This window comes from Eumetopias jubatus, unplaced genomic scaffold (genome assembly GCF_037043125.1).
Source record: "Eumetopias jubatus isolate StellerSeaLion01/CBP00866 unplaced genomic scaffold, mEumJub1_p1.0 scaffold_7, whole genome shotgun sequence".
In the NCBI taxonomy this organism is placed as follows: domain Eukaryota; kingdom Metazoa; phylum Chordata; class Mammalia; order Carnivora; family Otariidae; genus Eumetopias; species Eumetopias jubatus.
Window position 1 is genome coordinate 93,566,279 of NW_028274813.1, and position 27,922 is coordinate 93,594,200.

General features: G+C 36.3%; 1 protein-coding gene across 4 annotated transcripts in view; it reads right to left on the reverse strand.

Annotated features, from left to right (window-relative positions):
• Positions 1 to 1,082: 1,082 nt before the first annotated feature.
• The window catches only part of ATOSA (atos homolog A), a 94,848-nt gene continuing 68,008 nt past the window's right edge, over positions 1,083 to 27,922 (reverse strand). For 2 of the 4 annotated variants that reach the window (XM_028100019.2, XM_028100018.2), the window contains exons 7-13: positions 26,245 to 26,364; positions 22,810 to 22,889; positions 21,997 to 22,105; positions 12,885 to 13,043; positions 8,055 to 8,123; positions 5,571 to 5,770; positions 1,083 to 2,059 (exon numbers count right to left, since the gene is read on the reverse strand). In XM_028100019.2, the coding sequence (XP_027955820.1) occupies positions 1,906 to 2,059; positions 5,571 to 5,770; positions 8,055 to 8,123; positions 12,885 to 13,043; positions 21,997 to 22,105; positions 22,810 to 22,889; positions 26,245 to 26,364 (891 nt within the window). In that variant the 3' untranslated portion in view covers positions 1,083 to 1,905. Of the gene's footprint in view, positions 2,060 to 5,570; positions 5,771 to 7,959; positions 8,124 to 12,884; positions 13,044 to 21,996; positions 22,106 to 22,809; positions 22,890 to 26,244; positions 26,365 to 27,922 lie in introns of those variants that run through there. The other 2 variants (XM_028100020.2, XR_003608603.2) reach the window with 2 other exon arrangements.

Sequence of the window (27,922 nt, forward strand, 5' to 3'; positions counted from 1 at the left end):
CTCATAAATTTGTTCCATTGACAACTTTTTTTTTTTTTAGCTTTATGGAATATTAAGAGCCTTTTCTCTTTTAGCTGGTATTTTAAAGATTTGAGAGAGAGCAAACACATGTGTACAAGCGGGGGGAGGAGCAGAGGGAGAGAATCTTCAAGCTGAGCACGGAGCCTGATGAGGGGCTCAATTTCACCACCCATGAGATCCTGACCTGAGCCACATGGTATCATGAACTGAGCCAAAACCAAGAGTCAGTTGCTTAACCGACTGAGCCGCCCAGGTGCCCCGTCCGTATTTTAAAAGAAATTTATAAGAGTCTTCTTGTTGGCCACCCCACAACCACCTACTCATCACTGGTCTGATTTCCCTTGAATAGTCATCCATTAGCTGGGTTCCAAAATAAAGACTTTCCAGTCTCCCAAATTCCAGAGCACGCACCTGGTCCTTGACTCCCAAGTCTCCTGGTGTGGCCTGAGTGGTACGTATTCTCTAACCTGTACTTGCGAATTTGTACCCGCATGCCCAGTATCTGTGCCTTATTATCTGATCTGTTGTCCACTGTCCCTGCACAAACATCTAAAACCACTCTTCTAAGGGGGATGGATGGAGGGCTTTTGATGTATTCAGTCAAGTTCCCTTCCTTAAGTAGGCTTTCCTAGCTGCCAAATGCCTTCCTTCCATTGTGACTCTGAGCAAGAAAGTGATAAATTTTGGGGCGCCTGGGTGGCTCAGTTGGTTAAGCGTCTGCCTTTGGCTCAGGTCATGATCTCTGGGCCCTGGGACCAAGCACTCGGCTCTTTGCTCAGCAGGGAGTCTGCCTCTCTCTCTCTCTCTTTCCCTCTCCCCCTCCTCCCTGCTTGTTCTCTCCCTCCCAAATAAATAAATAAATAATAAAATCTTAAAAAAAAAAAAGTGATAAATTTCTTTGGGGAAGAGGCTCAAGGCATCTTCCCTCTCTTCTTGTCTGCTGTAAAGCTAGAATGGAAACTGTCTGATGGCTACCAGAAATCAATCACATGAATATCTCATCTAAAAATAAAAGCCAAATACACATTTTTTGCTTTTTTTGCATATATTTACAATATAAATACTAATTTGTTTTCAAAGTACATATTCTTTTTAACAATTTGCAAAAGTTATCTAGCATGGGACAGCAATTTAATGTAAAGCCTCTGTAGTAGTAATTAAGGAAAAATAGAACTGTTTTGGGGATAAGGAGTTCTAGAAGGAGTATGAATGGGCATAATGATTTGAACTTGCAAAGGGAATGTGAAGCTGCTTAGTCCACATTGCACTGCCAAAACAGCATGTTAAAGGACTAGTATGTGAAACAGCAACCTGGATGGGGTAAAAACTAGAGCTGGGAGATATAAAAAGTACACATGCTTGCATAGTGCGTTAATCTTAAAGAAGCTCCACATTTCATTCTCATTTTCAATAAATTAAATGAATAGTACTTAAAACACATCACACAAAATTAAAGACTTGTGCATATATTTTGGATTTCAACATTAATGTCAAAAATACATAGTATGATTTTACATAGGATTTGTGCTACATTAGAACACTAGAGACAAACATCACTTGAGTATTAAGGAAAACATTAAATATTAAATAACTGAGAAATAAATGTGTAAACACTAATCTAACTGGGGGGAGGGAGGGGGGGTTTGCTATTGCAACACGTCCAATGAAGTGGTTTCAACAGTACAAAAAGGATTATTAGGACATGAGTGTTTCCAGTCTACTTGGAATATGTGGATCTCATTCCAGGAATCCTTTAATAAAAACTGGTCCAAGATAACAGGAGAGGATCCACTCTCCTGGTTGTTAATTGGTACACTCCGTTCTACGCTAATTTTTACTTTCAAACTTGGGTACTGAGCAAATACTTTAAATAGTCACTCCTTATCAACATCTTGGTGAAAACTGAGGGTTTGTTGGCGATTCAGTGTAAGATTTGAGTTCATATGCAGCACCGCTATCAACTTCCATTGACTTTCTTGAGAACAGGAGCCGTACATCTCTATGGAGGTAGATCTTTCCAGATTTAGAGCTCTGGAACCTACACAAACAAGCAAACAGAAAGATGCAACGTTTCAGGGATTGAGTCTTTAAAACAAACAAACCTGAATAATTTAATTTTGAAAGCAGGAAGAATTAGTCTTGCTACAATATTAAGAGTGACTCTTTAAAAAGATATTTTAGTTTTCTATTGCCAAAGTATGTGCTGCTAGTTAAGTGCTTCTCCCTTATTATTCCCTAAACAATCCATATCCCCTTTCCTTCTTATAATATCAGAGATGTTTCTTTCTATAAGGCTTGTTTCACATACCATCCTACTTTTCATCCCTGACACCATAACACATGTACCTTCCCTCAACTACAGTGTCAAATTTCAGTTCACATCAGTCAATCATACTGCATTTGGGCTTTGCAGTCCTAGCATCTTCTAGTCACATCCATTTCACATACCTTGCCCTCTCCCAATTTTTTTTTTTTTTTTAAGATTTTATTTATTTATTTGGCAGAAAGAGTCACAGCAAGAGAGGGAACACAAGCAGGGGGAGCGGGAGAGGGAGAAGCAGGCTTCCCGCTGAGCAGGGAGCCCGATGCGGGGCTCGATCCCAGGATCCTGGGATCATGACCTGAGCCGAAGGCAGACGCCTAACGACTGAGCCACCCAGGCACCCCTCCCTCTCCCAATTTTGAGTACATTAAAATGGATTCCAAACTTGAAAAGTCACCCCAGAAAATAATACAGTACTGAGGAATTACTACTATCATCAGCAATGGCTAGCTAAATAAAGCCTAACCATCATTAAAAGACCAAAGTTTGCAGTGAAATGAAAATGGTTATCAAAACTGTGTGTGGAGGGCGCCTGGGTGGCTCAGTCATAAAGTGTCTGCCTTCAGCTCAGGTCATGATCCCAGGGTCCTGGGATCGAGCCCCGCCATCGGGCTCCCTGCTCCGCAGGAAGCCTGCTTCTCCCTCTCCCACCCCCCCTGCTTGTGATCCCTCTCTCGCTGTGTTTGTCTCTGTCAAATAAATAAATAAAATCTTAAAAAACAAAAACAAAAACTGTGTGTGGAACTGTGTTTATTTGGAGTCTTCTGTCATACAAATTATCTGGAAGATAGTCAAACATACAAATATACTCTTTAGTGCTAATCTCTCTGGTTTTCCCTATGCATAGCAGAAATACTCTTTGGGTTTATGAATTTTACTCCTAAATTAGCTGAAAAATCTGGCGGTCGGATGTATGTGAGCTGAATGTCAGCTCACTGTTTCATTCTGTCTGAAGTTTTTTCACCTTCTTAATCTGAAGGAGAAAACTGAGACCTTTAACAAGTATAATATACTCATACATATATGGTATACTTCCCAAAGACGTTTCTTTACAGCATTTAAAGTATCTAATCACTATGTGGGGATTATAAAGGCTGGGGTAGTTGATGTTTACTTTAGTGAATGTTGGTTATGTATGGCTATGGTGGTGAAACTTCAAGAGGAATGGTATCAAATGGAAGTTTAGAGAGAGTTCAATCTTATCCTAGATTGGCCTGGGAGCTATCTTATAGTCACTATTTCATTTCATTTCTCTTTTTAAAAGTCTTCCAAGTCTGTTTTCAGATTTTCACTCCACAGTCTGTATAACATTTCCCATTAGGCTCATGACAGGTAGTGTAGAGTTGGGTTTAAAAACACTGAGCCAGTTCAACATGTCCTTAGGATTCAGAACACTAGGCAGAAAACCCCAAGGTAAGAATACCAATTAAGAAGTACTAGACTTTTTCTTTCTTTCTTTTTTTTAAGAAAAGGGTTGGATTTTTTTTTTAAGATTTTATTTATTTATTTGATAGAGAGAGAGAGCACAAGTAAGCAGAGTGGCAGGCAGAGGGAGAGGGAGAAGCAGGCTCCTCACTGAGCAGAGAGTCCAACATGGGGCTGGATCCCAGGACCCTGGGATCATGACCTGAGCCAAAGGCAGACGGTTAACCAACTGAGCCACCAAGGCACCCCTGTATTAGACTTTTTCAAGTATGGGACTTGAGTGGCCAGCTCACTCTTTATTCACTCCAGACCACCACAAGGCAGATCTATTAAACGATAGCTGGTGGTCACCATCAGTAGCAGATTAAAGGGGTCTTCTGCCTGAGCCCTGGATGAGAGGTGCCTCCTTCTCATGAACAGCGACTTTTGGAGGAAGCAGTTAGGCTAAAATGAGTAACTCTCACTGATGTGACTGAGAATTTACTATGAACAGCATCAGAAAATTACAAAGAACAAAGTTATAAGCAAAAGGTTATTCAGGGGTGCCTGGGTGGCTCAGTTGGTTAAGTGTCTGCCTTTGGCTCAGGTCATGAGGCCAGGGTCCTAGGATCGAGCCCCATGTCGGGCTCTCTGCTCAGCAGAGAGACTGTTTCTCCCTCTCCCTCTGCTTGCTGCTCCCCCTGCTTGTGCTGTCCCTCTCTCTGTCAAATAATAAATAAAATCTTTATTAAAAAAAAAAAGGCTATTCAGCTCTCTCTTAACCAACTGATTTGCTCATTGCCCGAGAGCTACTGTAGGATTTAAGGGCAGAAAACCTAGCTCTAGAGTACTGGCAACTTGGACCTCGAGGGCAAACACTTTCTCACAACCTAGCGCTGTGATCCGGGTAGCAAAAGTTATAGGAAAAGGTATTTCTGATGGAATTACTAGATTTAAACTCTTTAAGAACAGAGATTTTCACACTGTTGTTTCCAGAAGCATACCCAACACATAAATATTTGTTAAATGAATGATTTATTCATTCATATGTTAAAAACTTCCCTGCCCAATACAGTAGCTACTAGCCACGTGTGGCTATTGAGCACTTGAAATGTGGCTAGTTCAAATTGAGTTGTGCTGTTCCTGTAAATCTATACTTAATTTCAAATATTTAGTACAATAAAAGAATGTAAAATATCTCATTCATAATTTTTATGTAGATTATATATTCAAACATTTGGGTATGTTGGGTTAAATAAAATATATTAATCTTTCCTGTTTCTTATTACTTTTTTTAATGTGGCTACTAGAAAATACAGAACCACTTACGTGGTTCATATTGTAATTCTACTGGTTTCAAACATGTGTTTCACTGCCCCAGATATGTCAGTATGTGATATAAACAATTTTACATTACATCACTATAAATGAAAACTAATTTGGGGCGCCTGGGTGGCTCAGTCGGTTAAGCATCTGCCTTCGGCTCAGGTCATGATCCTAGGGTCCTGGGATTGAGCCGCGCATCAGGCTCCCTGCTCAGTAGAAAGCCTGTTTCTCCCTCTCCCTCTGCTGCACCCCTGCTTGTGTTCTCTGTCAAATAAATAAATAAAATCTTAAAAAAAAGAAAGAAAAAAAACTCTAATTCAACAAGTAACAATGACCGCAGTAAGATATGTCATGTATTTTCAGCATCTTGGCATATGAAAAGTTTCCAAATTAAGCAAATTCCAAAGGACACTGGTCTAGTTAGAGTAACGTGTTAAACTAAAACTTTGAAGTTGTTTTTCCGAAGTAACATTTTCATATTTATTTGAAACATTACCTCAGATGTATGAGGTAGCGTAATAACCGTTCTTCTGAATGTCGGATGTTCTCTTTATTAACACTTCTCTTCATTTCTTGTTTAACAGGTACAGAAAAAGTTCTTTGTCGTAGGAATGTCTGATGATTGGCTGGCATATCTCGTAAGTCATATATCACAACAAACATCTTCACCACAGTCTTATTAGGATTAAATAAGGTCTGAAGAAACAACATAAAAATTATTCTTTAAAAAGTGATCTGTTGATTTGATGCAAAATGATTGTGCCAATAATAAAATAGGTTGTTTTTTTTTAAATAATAAGTTAATCCCAGTGGATATAATTCAGTTTTGGGAACTAAAGTTAATAACATTTTAAAAGTTTATGAAGTGATATTCAGTATTTTTTTTAAAAAAATGGTTCAACTTTTTATTTCCCAATAATATAAAATCCTGTAACAAATCAAAATTTTTAGTCACAAATTTCATATTAGACAATACATAGCTTTTACTCTTTCTTCAGATTTTAAGAAATGCTTCCACTAAAGTAAGCAAAATACACCCTTACTGGATTAAAACATTCCAGTTAACTTATTTCCAACATTAGCTTTATTAAATTGTGTCAACTGCAAAACACTGAGAATGTTAATTTTCCTTACATTTTAATAGTGAATAAATAGAAAATTTTAAAAATAAAATAGCTAGGTAAAACTATACTTTTTAGTATATATAGTTACATAAAATTAAAAATATGTTCTCAAAAAAGAGAAATTTCCTTATTTGGGAATTTTTCCAAGTTTAGAAAATAAAGTTCATTATTATTAGTTACAAAGTAGGCTGAATAATACTTCATGCTCCCACAGTTGGATTCTTGCAAAAACTGTAGTGACACGAAACTTTTAAAAAATCATCAATATCATAATAGACCAAAATATGTATCCTTAGTGAAGACTGAATTAAATTCAATTGATACTTGGCTATTAATAATTGGAGGAATATTATTTTTTAAATTTTTAAACAAGATCCCAAGCTGCTGATCTGACTTTAACCAAATTACCAACACATCAATAGGTAACTTGGTGCCCATGCTTTCAGAAGCTCATCCGTGGCACTGGACATCACTCACTGAATCAAAATGAGAAATATATCAATATTATGATCCAACTTTTTAAATCTAGTGAGTCTTAAGATTAAGGCTAATATATTCAACAACCACAACATCTAGCAAGCCGGGAGTTCAAACCATGTTTATACATAATTAAACTAATGAAACACATACCTAAATTTCAGATTCAAAATTAATCATTTTTAAAGTTGGCAGTCCTCAAACAAGAGGTATGAATATGCTGCCCCTTGGTTTATGCCTCATTATTATGACAATTGATAGCTAGCTTTCCAGTGACCCACTCTGTCACATGAACTACATAGCCAGAGGCAAGAGAACAAGAAGATTATCACTCGTTTTAGTTCAAGAAATCCATTTAACATAAAAGTCTTACTTTAATATGCAGTAATTCTTCCTTGGTAAAATTTATATACATATATATACTGCACTATATGCACACATATGTATTGCATAGTACTATGTTTCATCCCTGTGTGATAGGAAATAAATGTACAGACTCCTTGCTGTATTCGAACACTGGTGATGAGTAAAAGTGGTCTGGTGAAACACTGATCACATTGAGGCCAAAAGTTATAAGAAGGCTTATTGAATTAGAACAGATCCTGAGTGTTAAGGAACTTAGCTAGACTTCTTTCTTTTTTTAAATTTCGGCTTTACTGAGATATAACCAACAAATTTCAATTAGATACTTTTTAGTCTGCAAGAGCCAGCTTTGTAATAGACTTCTGGGCCTGCAGGATTATCCTGGGTCTGACTTGGAGATGAACTCAATCGCAAACTGGTCTTGATATCAAATTACTCTTCTGAGAACACAAGACCAATGATGAATGATTGCTCTGGGCTAGAATTCTCCTGAGCCAAAACTAGATCAATACCTAGACCAAAAGAAAAGGACGCCTTCTCTGCCCTCATATCTGTCAGACTACACTTCTACTTTGTGTAACCATCTTAGTAGACTAACTTAGAAATTATTACACTAGGGATAATAATGTAATTTTGTTTTACAAGTTTTCCTGCCAAAGCAATACTAATATTTGAGGTCTCCTTTTAAATAGGTCAATCTCAGTCTGGCTATTATATTAAATAGAAGGAACTAGTAATGTTAAGTTCTAATTACACTGAAAATAGCTCTATTTAAGTTATGTAAACTGTCATATACTATTTTTCTAAAGCATTCACCTTCATTAGATTATTTATGCTTTCCTTTTATGAAGGTCCCCACATGGCCATTCCTGGGGCAGAGCAGGGAAACTCCAAAAAAGCTTCAGCCCCACTGTTACTTACCAAAGTTGTTGCAGCAGCAGTAGCAGGAGAAAGGGCTAAGTTCTATATGTATGTGAGAGAATGATTATTGCAATTGTAGGCTATAAAACACATACCACTTGTATTGTTCCTGAAGGAGGTACTCGATAACCCCTTTTACCAAGGGACTCTAAAGTAATCACACCCTTGAAATAAAAGAAGACAAATTGAGTACAAACTGATGCACATGTATATAAAAGACTGAAAATAATAAACCATGTAATTACTAACATTTTAGAATTTTACATGTATGCAAAAATATTCCCATCAATAGATACATTCTGAGTATGGAACAGTGAGGGTCCCACCCAAAGGAAACAATTTACTGTTCTTCCTGGAGATGTTGCAATAAATAATATGTAAAATTACACTGCTTGAAATTTCTATTAAGATATACAATATAGAAGTAAGAAGCTCCTTAACTGAAAAGGAAATAAAGGGAGAAGATAGGACGATTCCCTTGTATCACACGGGAGGAGGGAAAAGAGGAAGCAACCAATTTATTGTTCTTTGGACATACAAAAAGTCAGGAATGCAGAAAGGTCTAAGTCTTAGCCAACAGTGAAGTTAAATCTTCAGCCAGTGAGTTAAATTAATATATGGATTTCTGACTAGAGACAGACCAGCATCATCAGAATCACCTGTAAACAACTTAGAAATGCACAATTTCTGGTTCTCTCTAGACCTACCAAATCAAAGCTGTATTTTAAGATCCCCCAGATGATATCATATGTACATTAAAGTTTGAAAAGTACCACTCTACTATATAAAGTAGTTTTCTGAGAAGGGTGTTCTAATCACTACAGAAGTCCAAACAATGGCAAACAAGCATAAATTAAAACAAGGAAAGCTAGAATTGAGTATGTGAAAGTTTCTAGATAAGCAAGATGACCAAATGACTACAGGTGGTAATTGTGATATTTAATTCTTAGATAGCTTTAAGAAAGGAAGGCTGATTCATTTTACTGGGGTAACAGTTTTCAGTAGTTAAGTAGAATAATTGCATGCTCTACATTTCATATTCCATCATTTTATATGGTACATTCCAAAACATGTCAACCTTCAGTAAAAGTAAATATGAAACAGGACTGTCCCATCAGACATCTCTGTTATTTGTAAGAAAGATCAAGATTGGAGGGTAAAAAAAAAAAAGCGCACAAAGGTAAAAGGAGGGCCAGACTCTGCTACATGAGTCAAGCGCCATCCTCAGACTCTTAAATTAACACATTAATATTAGGAAATATTCATGGAAATGGTCACTGAAAGGGCATAGTTGTTCTTGTCTAATCTGATTTACCACACGGTCATTTAAAGCATGAAAAAAAGTGTATCAATAAACTGCATTCCTAACCAATGCAGTAATGAAGCTTTAACAATTTCTCTCTTACAATCTGCTTTATGTGAAAAAAAGCTATGGTATATAATACCCCTCTTCTTCCTAGTTCCAGAAAGAGAAAGTAAAATATATCCAAATAATAGCTACCTTTATAATCACATTGCTATAGGCAATACATTACTATTTTCCTTGCTACCTTCCCCTAAATACATTTAAGAAGGGGCGCCTGGGTGGCTCAGTCATTAAGCGTCTGCCTTCGGCTCAGGTCATGATCCCAGGGTCCTGGGATCGAGCCCCGCATCGGGCTCCCTGCTCGTTGGGAAGTCTGCTTCTCCCTCTCCCACTCCCCCTGCTTGTGTTCCCTCTCTCGCTGTGTCTTTCTCTGTCAAATAAATAAATAAAATCTTAAAAAAAAAAATACATATAAGAAAACTGGTGGGGCAAAAACTATGAAGCCTATACTTATTTCCTTTAATACATAGAATTTTAATAGTTTTCAGAACATGGTAACAGTAACTAAATCAATTTATAAAGACAGTATGTATATTTTTAAAACCTTATAGTTTATGCCAACACTTTACAACCATTTCTAAGCAATGTAAGATCAGTAGGGGCATTAGAAAATTAGGAATTTTAGATACAAATTGGGAAGTTATGTGGAATTTCATTGATATTATTAAATTTATTATTTGTTATATTTTAATAATTTCGTTATTTTAGTTGGTCAGCATATTAATTTATCTACCTATAAAAATTTTATTGTATTTAAAATAAGAAAAATACATTTTCTTCTAGCATTTGAGGATGGAATAGAAAGGTTAAGATAAACTAAGTTGGGTCAAAATCTCACAAAAACTCAAATTATTCTGCAATAGAGAATATGCAATAAATAAAATTAAAAGAAGCTTATCTTAATTTGGTGAATTACAAATACAAAAAATAATATATGGTCCTGTTAATATGATGATAATTGAAGTCATACCTTGAATTTACCACTGGCATACATTTTTTAGACCATTTTACCTGGTCCCACCCATTCAATAGTTTCTAAACAGTGAAATATTGTTATGTAGCAGTTGGAGAACATTTTTACCACTGATACCCAAATTGGAGAGAGAGATTATGTGGTTCTGGGTTAATCTTTAAGGAATTATTTAATGAAAAGTCTTGTACAATTTCTATACCAGAAAGAATTTTCTGTGCAAAATTTTACCTTTATGAGTCATTTGTGTTATTTGTGATGAGAGATCCCAAGGTAAAAAGTAGGAATTTGGTATCTCAGTTCTGCTGGTCTGTGATATATACTATCTTATCAAAATGTGATCAATCCTTTGAAAATACACTAAACTACCAAAATGTAAATAAGATTCCCTGAAAAAACAAGATTAATTTTATTATAGTAGGAAAGATTTGTGGTCTAAGATTTGAACTAGGTCATTTACAAAAGGAACCCATTTCTAACGAATAAATTAACCTAGAAAAAATTTAATTACATGATGGAAAGTTTACTGAAGAATATTATGAGAGAAAAGTTAAGTCAGGGATTCTTAAAGCACAGATTCCGCAAACTCAACCTGATTCATACCCTTTTCAATATCAAAAGCTATAATCATTTGTGTGTACTTTCTGGAGACAAAGAGACAAAACCCTTTATCTCTTAATCCTATGTGTTTTAGATGTCAACCAAAGTCAAAGATTAATGCTGGTCTGCTTTTTAAAAGCGAAGTTCAAATTCTCTCTTGCTTGTAAATTTCAATCAAATATATTTACTTGACCTCTTTTATCTTGTTTCTAAGTCATTGGGAACTTTGTACATTATGACAGATTACAATACTGTAGACCTTACATTTCCATTCTGTAATTACTAAGTGCCAATAGAATATGTGAAACAGATGAGACTTGTTATATCCTAGTAAAGCAAAATGGATACCCTCTATAGTTCTATTTTAATATTGTTAAGTACTCCAGAATGACACATTTATTCTGATATTGAACTTACATCAGTTGTACTTTCCATGTTACTAGTTATCCAATATTAGCAGTTATTTTTTCCAAATTATATTGGAAAAGTAGATAAATCTTTCCATGGTAAATGAATAACAGGTGGCTTTGTGATAACTGGACAGGTTTGTGAAGGAGTGGGTCTTTTAGATAATAATGTTGTATATCTTTATGACTATGATCCACAAGTGTAAATATTATTGGGGAAAGAACACTTGAGTAAATGAGCAGACTCCACTATGTGGTTTTTGTTTTTGTTTTTAATCAAAGTATGAACCAATGATCAGGCTCTTAAAATTTTCAGGGACACCTGGGTGGCCTAGTCAGTTGAGCATCTGCCTTAGGCTCAGGTCGTGGTCCCAGAGTCCTGGGATGAACTCAGTGTTGGGCTCCCTGCTCAGTATGGAGACTGCTTCTCTCTCTTCCTCTGCCCCTCCCTCTGCTCAGGCTCTCTCTCTTTCACTTGTTCTCTCTCAAATAAATAAAATCTTAAAAAAAAGAATTTCACCCTCAGAATGGAGTAAGGCTAAAATAACTTTTCTTGAGCAAAGTGGGCCAATAATGAATAGGCTATATTTAGGTCCCCCAAAATGTATAATTTCCTTTCCTCTGTTGTTTCTCAATTGCATAGAATTCCCTTTTCACAACTTTTAGTCCTTGAAAATCTAGAAGGTCGGGGAGAGGGATATTAGGAGAGTAATCAATAGGGCCATGTGGTAAGCTAAGAAATTCAAGCAGCAAGGCCAGAGCTGTATATTTCTGTAACTATAGCATTCTGTACTTCTCAAAGTAAGACCTAACATGAAAACACAAATCTAACTCCATATTTGATACCACCACTGTAAACTTCTTACAGACTTGCACTGTTAGCCTCTTCTCCATCTTTGTCTTTTGTAAAGGGCTAATACTAAACATACATTAGGACCCAGTATCATTTTTGCAGTTGAAGGCTTATTTTATCCTCAAGTGATCAAAATTTTAAAAACGGGAAAGATGAAGTCATAGGATCATAAGGCTCAAAACTGCTCTAAATTACCCCTGGCTATCTTACTCTACCCATTAGAACATACATATGGAAACAGAAATAGCTAGGATTAGAAAACAACTCCAGGATTAGGAAAAAAATGGTCAGGAGAAAGGGGCTGAAAGGGTCTCACAGAAGACTTAATTCACCAAATCTTTACCTAAATCTTCCTGAGATGAGGATCACATGTGAAGGCAACACTTGTGGGACCAGGGTGCACAGTAAGCACTTGAGAATTTGTGTGAATTCAGCAAGACATGAAATTACAGTGTCACTAATCAAAGTTTTGTCATCTTTTCAAATGAAATAGAAACAAGTAAATTTTCAGCAGATCCTCAAATGCAAAAGAGGAAATTCGTTGTTAGAGCTAGCTGGAAAAGAAGTTGTGAGGTAACATGCTGGTATTTTAGTCTGTATTCATTCTTTAGTTTTCTCTTAGGAAATGCTTTGTTTTCAAGCATTGACAGAAAGCAGTCTTAAATCTCCTTAAAGACATTTGTCATTAAATTGGTTGATTTTAGCAAAGACAATTTTTAAAATACTTGCCATATAAGGAGAGGGAGCATTATCATCTGAAACACTGTAGAATGACACTTCAACCGGAAGAGTCAAATGTGTGGGGCAGAAAACACCGCTTGCCCCTACCTCAGCAGTAAAACCATCAACAATGCCAAGAGGATCTAACCGATAGTTTAAGACAGATTCCTGGAAGACAAAATAATTTTCAAGAAATAAATTTTAGAAGTTGACACACATTCTTTTTTTTTTTTTTTCCCCATTTAAAGAAATACATTACTATGCTTTCTGGCACTAGAAAAATGGTTGCTATTCAAACAGAATCCAACAATACATTAAAAAAAAATCATTCACCACAATCAAGTGGATTTATTCCGGGGATGCAAGGGTAGTTCAATGTTTGCAAATCAATTAATGTGATACATAACTTCTATAAGAGAAAAGATAAAAATCATATGATCATTTCAATAGACACAGAAAAACATCCATTCATGATAAAAGCCCTCAACAAAGTAGGATTAGAGGGAACATACCTCAACATAATAAAGGCTATCTATGAAAACCCCACAGTGAACACCATACTTAATGGGAAAAACTGAGAGTTTTTTCCCCCAAGGTCAGGAGCAAGACAAGGATGTCCACTTTCACACTTTTATTCAACATAGTACTGGAAGTCCTAGTCACGACAATTAGACAACAACAGGCATCTACATTGGTAAGAAGAGGAAAACTCTCTTTGCAGATAACTTACTATATATAGAAAACCCTAAAGACTCTACCAAAAAACTACTAGAACTGATAAATGAATTCAGTGAAATCTCAGCATACAAAATCAGTGTGCAGAAATCTGTTGCATTTCTATACACTAATAACAAAGCAGTAGAAAGAGAAATTATTTACAATTAAATCAAAAATAGTAAGATACCTAGGAATAAGCCTAACCAAAGAGGTAAAAAAGACCTATACACCGAAACCTATAAAATACTGATGAAACTGAAGATGATACAAGAAAATGGAAAGACATTCCATGCTCATGGATTAGAAGAATATTTTTTTTAAAGATTTATTTATTTATTTTGAGAGAGTGAGAATGAGAGAGAGGAGAGTACATGAGAGGGGAGAGGGTTAGAGGGAGAAGCAGGGTCCTCGCCGAGCAGGGAGCCTGATGCAGGACTCGATCCCGGGACTCCAGGATCATGACCTGAGCCGAAGGCAGTCGCTTCACCGACTGAGCCACCCAGGCGCCCCTAGAAGAATATTGTTAAAATGTCTATACTACCCAAAGCAATCTACACATTTAATGCAATCCCTATGAAAATACCAACAGCATTTTTCACCAGAACTAGAAAAAAAAAACCCTAAAATTTATATGGAACCTCAAAAGACCCTGAATAACCAAAGCAATTTTAAAAAAGAAAAGCAAAGTTGGAGGTATCACAATTCCGGACTTCAAATTATATTGCAAAGCTATAGTAATCAAAATAGTATGGTACTGGTACAAAAACAGACACAATAGATCCATGGAACAGAATAGAAAACCCAGAAATGAACCACAACTATATGGTCCATTAATCTTCAACAAAGCAGGAAAGACTATCCAATGGGAAAAAGACAGTCTTTTCAACAAATGGTGTTGGGAAAATAAGGCAGCCACATGCAAAAGAATGAAACTGGACCACTTTCTTACATCACATACAAAAATAAATTCAAAGTGGATTAAAGACTTAAACGTGAGACCTGAAGCCATAAAAATTCTAGAAGAGAGCACAGGCAGTAATATCTCGGACATCAGCCATGGCAACATTTTTCTAGATATGTCTCCTGAGGCAAGGGCACTAAAAGGAAAAATAAACTATTGAAACTACCTCAAAATAAAAAAGTTTCTGCACAACAAAGAAAAGAATCAACAAAACCAAAAGGCAACCTACGGAATGGGAGAAGATATTTGCAAATGACACATCAAATAAAGGGCTTGTATCCAAGATCTATAAAGAACTGATACAACCCAACACCCCCAAAAAACCAAATAATCCAATCAAGAAATGGGCAAAAGACATGAACAGACATTTCTCCAAAGAAGACATATAGATGGCCAACACACACATGAAAAAATGCTCAACATCACTCATCATCAGGGAAATGCAAATCAAAATTACAATAAGAGATAACCTCACACCTGTCAGAATGGCTAAAATCAAAAACATAAGCAACAACAAGTGTTGGCAAAAATGTGGAGTAAAAGGAACCCTCATGCACTAATGGTGAGAACGCAAACTGGTGAAGCCACTGGGGAAAACAGTATGGAGGTTCCTCAAAAACTTAAAAATAGAACTGCCCTATGATCCAGTAATCACACTACTGGGTATTTACACAAAAAATAAAAAACAAAACAAAACACTAATTCAAAGGAATATATACACCCCTATGATTACAGCAGCATTATTTACAATAGCTAAATTATGGAACCAGCCCAAGTGTCCATCAATAGATGAATGGATAAAGATGTTGGGCGTGAGGTGCGCCTAGGTGGCATAGTCATTTAAGTGTCTGCCTTCGGCTCAGGTCATGATCCAGGGGTCCTGGGATTGAGCCCCACATTGGGCTCCCTGCTCAGTGGGGAGCCTGCTTCTCCCTCTCCCTCTCTCCTATCCCATTTATGTGCTCACTAATAAATAAATCTTGAAAATAAAAAAAACGTCAGGGTGTGTGTATACAATGGAGTATTATTCAGCCAAATAAAAGACTGAAATTTTGCCATTTGCAAGATGGAGCTAAAGAATATAATGCTAAGCAAAATCAGAGAAAGAGAAATACCATATGATTTCACTCAAATGTGGAATTCAAGAAAGAAACCAAGCAAAGGAAAGAGAGAGACAAACTAAGAAACAGACTCTCAACTATAGAGTACAAAGTGATGGTTACCAGAGGGGTGGTGGTTGGGGGGTGGGTGAGATAGGTGATAGGGATTAAGGAGTAGGAGTGCACTTGTCGTTAATGAGCACAGGATGATGTATGGAATTGTTTAATCATTATATTATATACCTGAAACTAATATAAAGCTGTATGTTTACTACACTGGAATTAAAATCAAATTAAACAGGGGCACCTGGGGGGCTCAGTCTATTAAACATCTGACTCTTGAGCTCAGCTCAGGTCTTGATCTCAGGGTCATGGGTTCAAGCCCTGCATTGGGCTCCATGCTGGGCGTGAAACCTATTTTTAAGATTTTATTTTTATTTATTTGAGAGAGAGAGACAGAGAGAGAGCACATGAGCAGGAGGAGGGGCAGAGAGAGAGAAGCAGGCTCCCCGCTGAGCAGAGAGCCCAACGCAGGGCTCTGTCCCAGGACCCTGAGATCATGACCTAAGCCGAAGGCAGCTGCTTAACCGACTGAGCCACCCAGGTGCCCCTGAAACCTAATAATGACAGGTAAAACCTTAAAAAAATAAATAAATAAATAAATAAGGTTGCTACCATTTCCATGTCCTTATTTCAGATGTTTATCTGACCTGCCATCAACCTGTCCCCCATCAATCTTCTACCATTGTATGAAGTTTGGCCCTACTCTCACTATTCCAACTCACGCTTAACTATCCTTAAATTTCACTGTTAGTTAAACCTAATTGTTTAATATGTTATTCTCATCTCTGTAAATAAAAATATGTTCTACCAGAGAAAGTATAATATCAGAAATTTTCTTACTCTTCACAAAGCCTATCTAGAAGGTACAAGCCACAGAGAAGCACTTTAAACCTTGTTAACAGGTCATAAGCAAAGAGAAAGCCAAGCACCTAAAACTTCAAATGAAAAATAATTCCTTCTTTAAAAAATGTTATATGTGACATATGTTTTATAGTTTATTTTTTATTGTATTTTTTAAAGATTTTATTTATTTGCGAAAGAGTGAGAGAGAGCATGAGAGGGGAGAGGGTCAGAGGGAGAAGCAGACCCCCCACTGAGCAGGGAGCCTGATGCAGGACTCGATCCCGGGACTCCAGGATCATGACCTGAGCCGAAGGTAGTCGCTTAACCAACTGAGCCACCCAGGCGCCCAGTTTAATTTTTTTTTTTAATAATGGAGAAAAACTTAAACGGGTGTCTTGGTGGTGCACTTAGTTAAGCTTCCAACTCTTAGTTCCAGCTCAGGTTATTATCTCACGGTCATGAGATCGAGCCCCACGTCAAATCTGCTTGAGATTTTCTATCCCTCCATTCATGCCCTCTCTCTCAAATAAATCTTTTTTTTTTTTTAAAGCACAGAAATACAAATAGTAGAGAAGCTCCTTATTCATTTCTTTCAAGCTCACTTGCTGAAAATCACTTTTAACAATTTAGTGCTATCTTGCTAGGTATGAAAAACATTTTAAACTTTTCACAGCTCTCTTTTATATACACATACCATATGTATATACATCTATCATGAAATGTGAGTACCATTTCTTTGATTCACTAGTTGTCTGAAAACGAACACTGGAAGCCATAACGAGCCTAATAGTCTATATACTGTAAAATTCAAACTCTGACATTAGCAATTCTGAAATTCCCAATTAAAAAGCCAAGAACAAAAGACCTGTTATAACCAACCTTCTAATCTCCCTCCTGCCCTGCAATCAATCCAATGCATATTCTCTTGATCTGACCACTCAGTCTCATGGTCCCAACACTCTCCCCCACCACCATTAACCTAGCCCAGACCCTCACAACCTCTCCTCTGAACAAATACATCCCCTAATTAAGTCCTTCCGGCTCTAGTGTATCCTCTATGTTACCGGCAGAGTTGTTTTTCTTAAAAAAGAAAAAAAAAAAGTATTATATCACCCACCAGACAAGAAACTTTATGCTTCCTGCTATTAGATAAAGTCAAATCTTCCTAACATGGCAGATAAGTCCCACCCTAAGTTTCTTGACTCATCTCTCCCTACTTGCACAGAGTCTCATGCCCCAAGTGTAGCTGATGCTTCCCAACATCATCATGTTCTTTTACTACTTTCACAAATGTAGTTCCCTGTCTAGAATCCCTTCCCACTCTTCATACAAATTTACTTGACAAATTCCTACTCATCTTTTGGAACTAAGCTCAAGAGACAGTTCCTCAGTAAAGCTTTCCTCAGTTCCTTTAACACAGAATGGATATAGGAGGATTGAGGTAATTTCTTTTACAATGATAATTACTTGAGTTTATACGTTACTTACATATTCTACTGACTGTATTATCTATAAGGCAGGAACCTTATCATCTAGCTTTGTATTCCTAGCATACAGCATAACACATGGTAGGTACTCAAGAATGTTTCCTAAATAAAATAAATCTAAAGATGGATAACATTTTCATAGGAAAACACATAAAAAATTCTTATGGATAAGGCCAATGACCTATATTAGTTTCTGACGTTATTCAGCTTTTTATGACTTTAATATATTAGCATGCATGCTAGGCCCTCCTCAGTGCAAAACAAGAAAAGGAACTAAAGGTATGGATTTTAAAGTAAGAAATAAAACTGACCCAATTTGAAGAAGATATGACTGTCTATGTAAAAAAAACCCAAAGAACAACAACAAAATCAAAAATAAGGAAAGTGAGCAAGGTCATAGGCAATTACACACACACACACACACACACACACACACACACACACACACAATCACTTGTATTTTAATATACAGCAATGAAGGACTGAAAACTAAAAACCTTTTTTTACATTTTTTTTTAAAGATTTTACTTATTTATTTGACAGGGAGAGAGAGAGAGACAGAGACAGAGAGACACTGAGAGAGGGAACACAAACAGGGGGAGTGGGAGAGGGAGAAGCAGGCTTCCCGCAGAGCAGGGAGCCAGAAGTGGGACTCGATCCCAGGACCCTGGGATCATAACCTGAACCATAGGCAGATGCTTAAAGACTGAGCCACCCAGGCACCCCTAAAAACATCTAAAATTTTTTTTTTTAGAGAGAGGGAAAGAGAGCATGCACCAGGGGGAGGTCAGGGGGAGAAGAGAATCTTAAGCAGGCTATGTGCGGAGTGTGGAGCCCAACATGGGTCCTCAATCCCACGACCCTCCAGACCACAACCCGAGCTGAAATCAAGAGTTAGACAATCAACTGACTGCCACCATCCAGGTACCATGAAAATTATGAACCTTTTAAGTACAATTTATAATATCACCTGAAAACACAGATTAGATATAAATCTACAAAAATGTTTAAGATATGCATGCTGAAAACTACAAAACATCGATGAAAAAAATAAAAGAACAGCTAAATGAATGCAGAGATATACTATATTCAGATATCAAAAGATTAATGTTCTAGGGCACCTGGCTGGCTTAGTTGGTAGAACATGTGACTCTTGACCTCAGCATTGTAAGTTTGAGCCCCACGTTGGGTGTAGAGGTTACTTAAAAAAAAAAGATTTAATATTCTTAAGATAACAATTTTCCACATATTGATCTATATCAATGCAATCCAAACAAAATCTCGGTATTCTGTTTTGTAGAAATAGATAAGCTAACTCTAATAGGATGTTCATTTCATTAAAATGAAACACTTGACTATAAACTTCATACCATATATAAATATTAACTCAAAATGTATCACAGAACTAAATGCAAGAGCTAAAACAATAAAATGCCTAGAAAAAAAGTTTCACGACTTTGGATTAGGCAAGTAGTTCTCAACCAGGGACATGTATCAATGTTTAGAGAAATTTTTTTACTGCTACAACTGGAGGGAGGGACAGACAGTGGTACTGGACTCTAATGGTTAGAGGCCAAAGATTCTGCTAAATATCCTACAATGCATGAAACAGATCTCCTAACAAAGAATTATCTGGTTCACATATCAATAGTGCCAACTGAGAAGCCTTGGGTTAGGAAAAGATTTTTCAGATACAACATCAAAATCAAGATCCATAAAAGAAAATAATAAATTGGACATAATCGGGGCGCCCGGGTGGCTTAGTCGGTTAAGCATCTGCCTTCAGCTCAGGTCATGATATCCACAGCAGCTTTATTTTTTAATCTTTATTTTATTTTATTTTTTTAGAGAGAGAGTGCACCAGTGGGCGGGGGGGGGGAGGGGGGCAGAGGAAAAGGGCGAGAGAGAATCTTTTATTTTATTTTTTATTATTTTTTTAAAGATTTTATTTTTTTGACAGAGAGAGACAAAGCGAGACAGGGAACACGAGCAGGGGGAGTGGGAGAGGGAGAAGCAGCCTTCCCGCGGAGCAGGGAGCCCGACGTGGGGCTCGATCCCAGGACGCTGGGATCCTGACCTGAGCCGAAGGCAGACGCTTAATGACTGAGCCACCCAGGCGTCCCAGAAAAGGGTGAGAGAGAATCTTAAGCAGGATCCATGCGGGGCTCAATCTCATGACCCTGAGATCATGATCTGAGCTGAAATCAAGAATCAGATGATTAGGGGCGCCTGGGTGGTTCAGTCGTTAAGCGTCTGCCTTCGGCTCAGGTCATGATCCCAGGGTCCTGGGATCGAGCCCCGCATCGGAGCCTGCTTCTCCCTCTCCCGCTCCCCCTGCTTGTGCTTCCTCTCTCGCTGTGTCTCTGTCAAACAAATAAATAAAATCTTTAAAAAGAAAAAAAAAGAATCAGATGCTTAACCAACTGAGCCACCCAGGCACCCCTCACAGCGGCTGCATTTGTAATAGCCCCAAACTGGAAACAACCCAAAGGTCTAGAATCAGATGAATGAATAAACAAATTGTGCTATATCCATATCGTGGCAATAAAAAGGAATAAACTCTTGATACCCAGGACAGCTATAAATTAAAAAGGACCTAGAAGAACTTCTCTGTATTTTTCAAACCGAAGTCAAGTGAAAGTGTGTGCATATCTGCACAAATACATTCCAGTGTACTGATCATTTAACCATCTTCCCTTTCCTAAGATTTTCACATATCACATGCTTTTATCCCCCTCACAAATTTTCTTGTAATACAAAGGCTGCAGAACATCTGACACTCACAGTGGCCTTATGCAATTTTAAAATAATGACAGAGAATAGAGAGTTCAGCATCTTTGAAATGATACCTTGAAAGCGACATAGAAATCAATTTATCATAAGTCTTTTCATTTTAAAACTTTGAAAGATAGCCTAAAAATTAAAATTTGGTTTTAAAGACAGCATACTGTTAACATATTAAACCACCACAATTCCAATGAAGCTATTTAAATTAAAACTACAAATTTTAAATTATTTTCCCATAAAAAAACTCACCAATTAAAATCACTTTTAAAACCCATTTACAGGTTCTTCATGTTTAAGGTTGTTTTTCTTTTTTTACTGATGTGTAGTTGGCGTACAGTATTATATTATCAGGTGCACAAACAGTGATTCAATGTTCAAGGTTGTTTTCTAATTAAGGATAACTAATCCCATAATACACTTGATCCCAGGCAGAAATATTCTTATTAAATAAAATAGCACATTACTGGAGACCTTTACCCATTCAATTTTTTAAAAAATAATCTTATTTTATAATAGATTTAGATTTATAACAAAGTTGCAAATAGAGTTCAAAGAACCATTTGATTTTGAAAATCAACCTCCTTGATCATGAATGGGCTGCTATCAGCTCACCTCCTCCGTCCTGGGTCTCAGGGCCAGTACTACCATGTAAGGTGTAGTTAAGTCTGTTTTTTGGCTAGATTAATGGGCTCCTCACTGCACTTTACCTAAGTCCTCCATCTTCCCTACAAAGTACCCAGTTCTAGGATGTCACTACCAACAACTCTAACTTCACTTCTTACAAAAAGGAAGAGGAAAAGGAAAAAAGAAAATGGTGATTTCAGGAAAAAAGAAAAAGAAAGTGATTTCAAGGATTTGAAAAATACAATCCATTTATTTATTTCCTTTTCACAAATGACATAAATAACACCCTAGATCTAGGTTAAGAAATGTCAGCTCTGAAAATAATTTTTTCTTAAGATTTTATTTATTTGACAAAGAGAGAGACAGCGAGAGAGGGAACACAAGCAGGGGGAGTGGGAGAGGGAGAAGCAGGCTCCCCACCAAGCAGGGAGCCCGGTGTGGGGCTCGATCCCAGGATCCTGGGATCATGACCTGAGCTGAAGGCAGATGTTTAACGACTGAGCCACCCGGGCACCCCTCATAATTTTTAAAAACATTACCTCAAAATTTCCTAAGAGACTAAGACTTGTTATAGGTGGAGCACTAGAACTCAGAAATGGTCTTTCATGAATATCTGGATCATCTTCAATGTTTAAACACGGTCGAGGACTATTAAAAAGAAAATCAGCAAATGAACACATTAAGCACAATATTTTCTAATTTACTTTTTGTACAAAATTAAATCAGGGGAATTTGATTCATTTTAATTTTACTTAAACTATAAGATAAAAAATTAATCCTAATAAACTTTAAGATAGGAAATATCTAGTTTAAAATCCTGATTCGATTTTATGGTCCTTGCTATAATATTTGACAAAAAAATAAAAGTAATATCCTAGAAAGTTTCAAGATAGAACCTAATATATCACATAGTGGCATCTACGAAAAATATGTAATGCAGCCTTATCAGTCTTAATTTTCAGTTAAAAATGAGAATACAAAGGCAAAATTATGTGACTAAAGAAAATAATGAAAGTATTACTTGTCAACATGGAATACATTTCTAAGGCTTTCTTGCAAAGAAGTGTAAGGCAAAGGAGGAGGTGAATGACCAGAAATATTCAAACTTACTTAAGTGTTTAAAACCAATGTGTTTATTATGATGACCAATATATAGTAGCTACTCAAGCTACTCATTGTCTTACTTTCTCCTTTCTTCATCATTAATAACTGTGTGTGAAATATTTAAAATAAACAACTAGAAAATAATACTCCTGTTAAAATTGTAACTTTTAAAGTAAACATTTATTGCACAAGACTAGAAATTAGTGTAATATTATTTCACATACACAAATGAATTTTAAAATAAATACCTTCTAGATGATAAGCTTTTCAGATGGAGTAATGAAGAATCCAAATCAAAGCAACCTGATTGTGTCTTTCTTTGAGGAACCTAAGATCAAAATAATCATTTGTGATATTTAAAAACACTATAATTTTTTTCTTGAATTGATGGAACACTTTTCAAATGAAAGCTAAGCATATACGGCAAATAATAAAACTTCTCCCGAAACAGCTTACTTACAATAATGCTCTTTATTACATACTGTTCTTATGTTCTCATTTTATTAACTGGTAGGAAAAAACAGATAATTAATAAAAGCACTTTTACTAGGTTTTGACTTTTTAAGAAGCAGAATTTGTTTTCTAAAACCAAATCTTACATGGAATCCTAATATATAAAAAGATTTTACCTTTTTACTTTATTATATATAGTTGACCCTTGAACAACACAAGGATTATGGGGCACTGACCCCCCCAACCCTCTGCAGTTGAAAATTCACATATAAGTTTTGGTTCCCCCAAAACTTAACTACAAATAGCCTACTATTGACTGGAAGCCTTACCATTAACATAAATAGCTGATTAACACATATTTTGTATGTTATATGTGTTATATACTGTATTATATTCTTAAAGTAAAGCTAAAGAACATGTTATTAAGAAAATCATAAGGAAGATGGGGCGGCTGGGTGGCTCAGTTGTTGGGCATCTGCCTTCAGCTCAGGTCATGATCCCAGGGTCCTGGGATCGAGCCCCACATCGGGCTCTCTGCTCAGCGGGAAGCCTGCTTCTCCCTCTCCCACTCCCCCTGCTTGTGTTCCCTCTCTTGCTGTCTCTCTCTCTGTTGAAAAATAAATAAAATCTCAAAATAAAAAAAATCATAAGGAAGAGAAAATACATTTCCAGTAAAAAAAACAAAAAAAAAAACAAAAAAAAAAACAACCCACATGTAAGTGGACCCAGGCAGTTCAAACCAGTGTTGCTCAAGGGTCAACTGTACTTCAGTATTTTCTGGGGGTAATAAAAGATTGATAGCTTTAAAATAAAAAGAAGCAAAAAAGAAATAGTGATGGGAGCCTGGGGTCCTGCCAGGTCTGCAGCTCCTTAGTCCATCCCCACCCCACTGTACGATTCCAAGAACCCTGGAGCTTCACAGAGAGCAGGATTGAAAAATACTGCTCTGCATGTTCAATCACCATTGTATACCACATTATATTTAAGACACCAATCAAACCAGCAAGATAAAAATATCCTAAAAATGAAAGAGCCAGGTGTAAAATAAAGGTAAAATCACATATAACATGCAAATTAGGAAGACTTGTTTCTAGACTATTAAATATCTATGCCTATTAAATATTTTTTTTAAAGATTTTACTTGTTTATTTGACAGAGAGACAGCGAGAGAGGGAACACAAGCAGGGGGAGTGGGAGAGGGAGAAGCAGGCTTCCCACCAAGCAGGGAGCTGGATGTGGGGCTCAATCCCAGGACCCTGGGATCATGACCTGAGCCGAAGGCAGACGCCTAATGACTGAGCCACCCAGGTGCCCCATACCTATTAAATATGATACTGAAAGTCTAAATAGTCTCAATATTTTTGAGAGTTTACAAGTGTACCATGCTATTTTTTGTAGTCAGAACTTAATGTGAAGTTTTCTATCTAATCTCTTATGTCTTTAATTCTGAAAAGTTCTTTACTTTATTTCTTCTGATACTGCATTTTCGTGGTTCCATCTAGTCCTACTTTTCAGAATTTGTACTAGACTTACACTGAACATCTCATTTTATCCTCTGTGGCTCTTTCACATTTTACCATCTCTCTTCCTTTCTGTACTTCATTTGAAGTGCTTTCTTAATATCTGTCTCTCCATTCACTCAATTGCTATTCAACTGATTCTAGTCCACTGTTAATTCATCTGTATCTTTATGAACACGTGTGTGTGTACACAGCAATTAAAATATTTTTCATATTTAAAATTTCGATTTGTTTTTGAAGTACACATGTTCTTGCATCTCGACCTCTTGTCTGTACCTGTCCCACCAGAGGCATTAAACCCTAGCATTATATTAGGTTCAGATATCCTAGATGGCCATAATTTGCCCCAAATTTGGAGATTTATCTTTCTTTCTCTTACATTATATTATGTATTTAAGGGTTATACTATGTATTATTTTGTATTAAAGGTTATATTCTATCAGGATTCCTGTGTTTGAGGAGGAAGGGTCTGCCTTTATCAACTCAGTCCACCATACTAAAGAGAAATCTACACTGCCTTTTATATTGGTATGATGCTGACCAATTTTTTTTCCTGATCACTTGGGCCTTTTATTTTTTATTTATTTATTTTTAAAAGATTTTATTTATTTATTTATTTGACAGAGAGAGACAAGAGCAAGAGAGGGAACACAAGCAGGGGGAGTGGGAGAGGGAGAAGCAGGCTTCCCACAGAGCAGGGAGCCCGATGCGGGGCTCGATCCCAGGACCCCAGGATCATGACCCGACCCGAAGGCAGATGCTTAATAACTGAGCCACCCAGGTGCCCCTCACTCGGGCCTCTTAAAAGTACCCCATAGGTAGGTTATATATTTGGGGTTATTTTAAATTGTTTGGAATTTAACTTCTCCAAAATAAACATCTATGGTCCAAATTATAAATTTAAATTCTAGATTTCTCAATGATTTTTTGAACATAGGCCAGATACTGTATCCTTTCAGTTTGCTTAACACAGATAAAGCAACAAAAATTATCTTCTGTCAGTAGCAAAACATACATGTTTTTATTCTGCTATGATATTGATCACCCGCCTCAGGTTTAACTGAAATGGCAGGTATAGCAACTAACTCCTGATTGCTTACTATGTGTTAGGAATGATACTAATCATCCTCACAACACTAAAAGAGTATCACCTCCTTTTTAATGATGAAGAAACTGAGGCTCAGATTACTGAACTAATGTCACAAACGTCACACAGCTAGGGTGAAGTCAGTGTGACTCCAAAGCAACACTCTTAACCATTGCACTCAGATCTACAAATCTATTTGTAAATGTAGAGTGGGGAAATTTATATGTCTCAAAATAAGATATGGCAAGGCTTCCAGGTCAAAGACAACCACAAATTTGATTCCCAAATGACTAAGCTGGTGGTGTCAACCAGCTTTGGTGCTAAGATACAAATTTATAAAAACCCACTTGACACTAAATATTTTCTTTATATTTAGTAACAATTAAAATATTAGACAAAAGAATTTCAGAGAAATTTTATAATCCTATATTTTTATTCATGCTTTTAGCCTTTCCCCATATTAACACATAACTATTAAATATATCAAAAAATAAAATGCTTTCTAACTGGAAATTTCTGTTAAAGGTATTTAAATTCTTTTCAATTACAATTTGGATAAAATGATTTGTAAACATTTTAGACGTTTCCAACTTTAAATATGAAATAAGAGGAAAAAACCTTACAGGACTTGAAAGAAGAGGCAATCCAGTTCGAGGATGAAAGGCTCTGGTTGAAGTTCCATCTAAGGAATGAAAATTATGTTTCCGCCAGACACTTGAATGTTTTAGTGGTATAGTCTTCTGCTAGGAAAATAATTAGATTTTATGGTAATATTTAAGTAATTTTTGGTTTTATTCTTATTCCTAATATGTACTGAGGTATTACATCCTTGGTGGTGAAGTTGATGATCTATAGATCTAATGTACACACACACACTCTTACTTTAATCAGAAAACAATGTCTAAGTTTTTTCTAGGATACTGAATAAACTCAAATATTCTAAAGAAACTAGGTCCAAATCTAATTGCCTAATCAACATATGGTCATATTTATAAATACTCAGAGTCTAAAATATGGTAAACTAACATTTGATATTTTTAATTTGTAAAAAAAAACCAAAAACTACTCACAGGTAGGAAAAATGGAATATTCTAAAATATAAAACTATGTTACTACTAAGAGACATTCTCAGAGCATATAATCTGGTGGAACATGATATAGAAATACAATAAATGTGAATTAAAAATATATATATAATGCAGTTACAGTACCATGTTTTTGAAGTGATACAGGAAACAGGCTAATTCTTCAGATTTAGGCAAGTTTAAACCCGAACACCAGAAATTCATAGTAACACATGAAAATCAGAAAAGACTAATTTGGGTCCTGGCTCTGCCATCTGCTAGCTTTGTGACCCTGGGCAAGATACTTAAACTCTCTAAGCTGAGGATTCTCATTTATAAACTGGAATTAGTAGTAACACCTAACTTCATATTTTAGTGGAAGGATTAAGTATGCCAACATGTGTAAAATATTCAGAAAAAGGCCTGGGCACTTAGTAAATGCTGTATGATTATATTTAAAACAAGAACATGAAAAAATAAATCTTGTACCTTGAAAAATACTACAGCCAAATTAAGCCACTCTATCAGGTACCAGAAAGGATCATGAAAAGCTAATTGTTTTGTGACAATTATAATTTTAGGAAATTAGAAACTACCATTTGATTAAGTCCCTATGTTAGAGAACTAATCTATAGTTAGATTATGATAAAGATGAATTAAGGTCATTCAGATTTGGATCAAGGTAGTTAAGAAGTATTCCATAATTGAGATTTAAATTTGTGATAATACTTGGAGAATAAGGGAAATTAAAGTATAAAAATAATTTTCTAAACTTAAAAAATGGTTTGTATAAAGTCAAATAAAATGGAAATAATTGAAGTATCTTCTTTACATAGTGCATGGAAGGTTTACAAAATATTTCAAAATCTGTTATTTGATTGCTGTTATTTGATTGTCACAAGTGGGATAGGCACAAGAGACTGATCATTCTCTGAGGAGACTGAGACTGAGGGTTTTAAAAGTTACGTGACTTATTCAGTGTGACTTAACGACCAAATTGTGAAGTCAGGACGGGAACCCACATATTCTGACCAAAACCTAGTGATTTCACTATAGATATTCCTAAAATCCTTAGCTGAGTGGTAGTGTAACACAACAGGCACACAATATTAGGTCAGAACTGCTAACAAACAATACATTAAGCGATTGAGTTTCATTTCTATTTACCCTCCAGCACTTGTCCACAGTATTGAAATAACTAAAAAAGGGGGTGGGCATGAAGAATTTATTTAACATT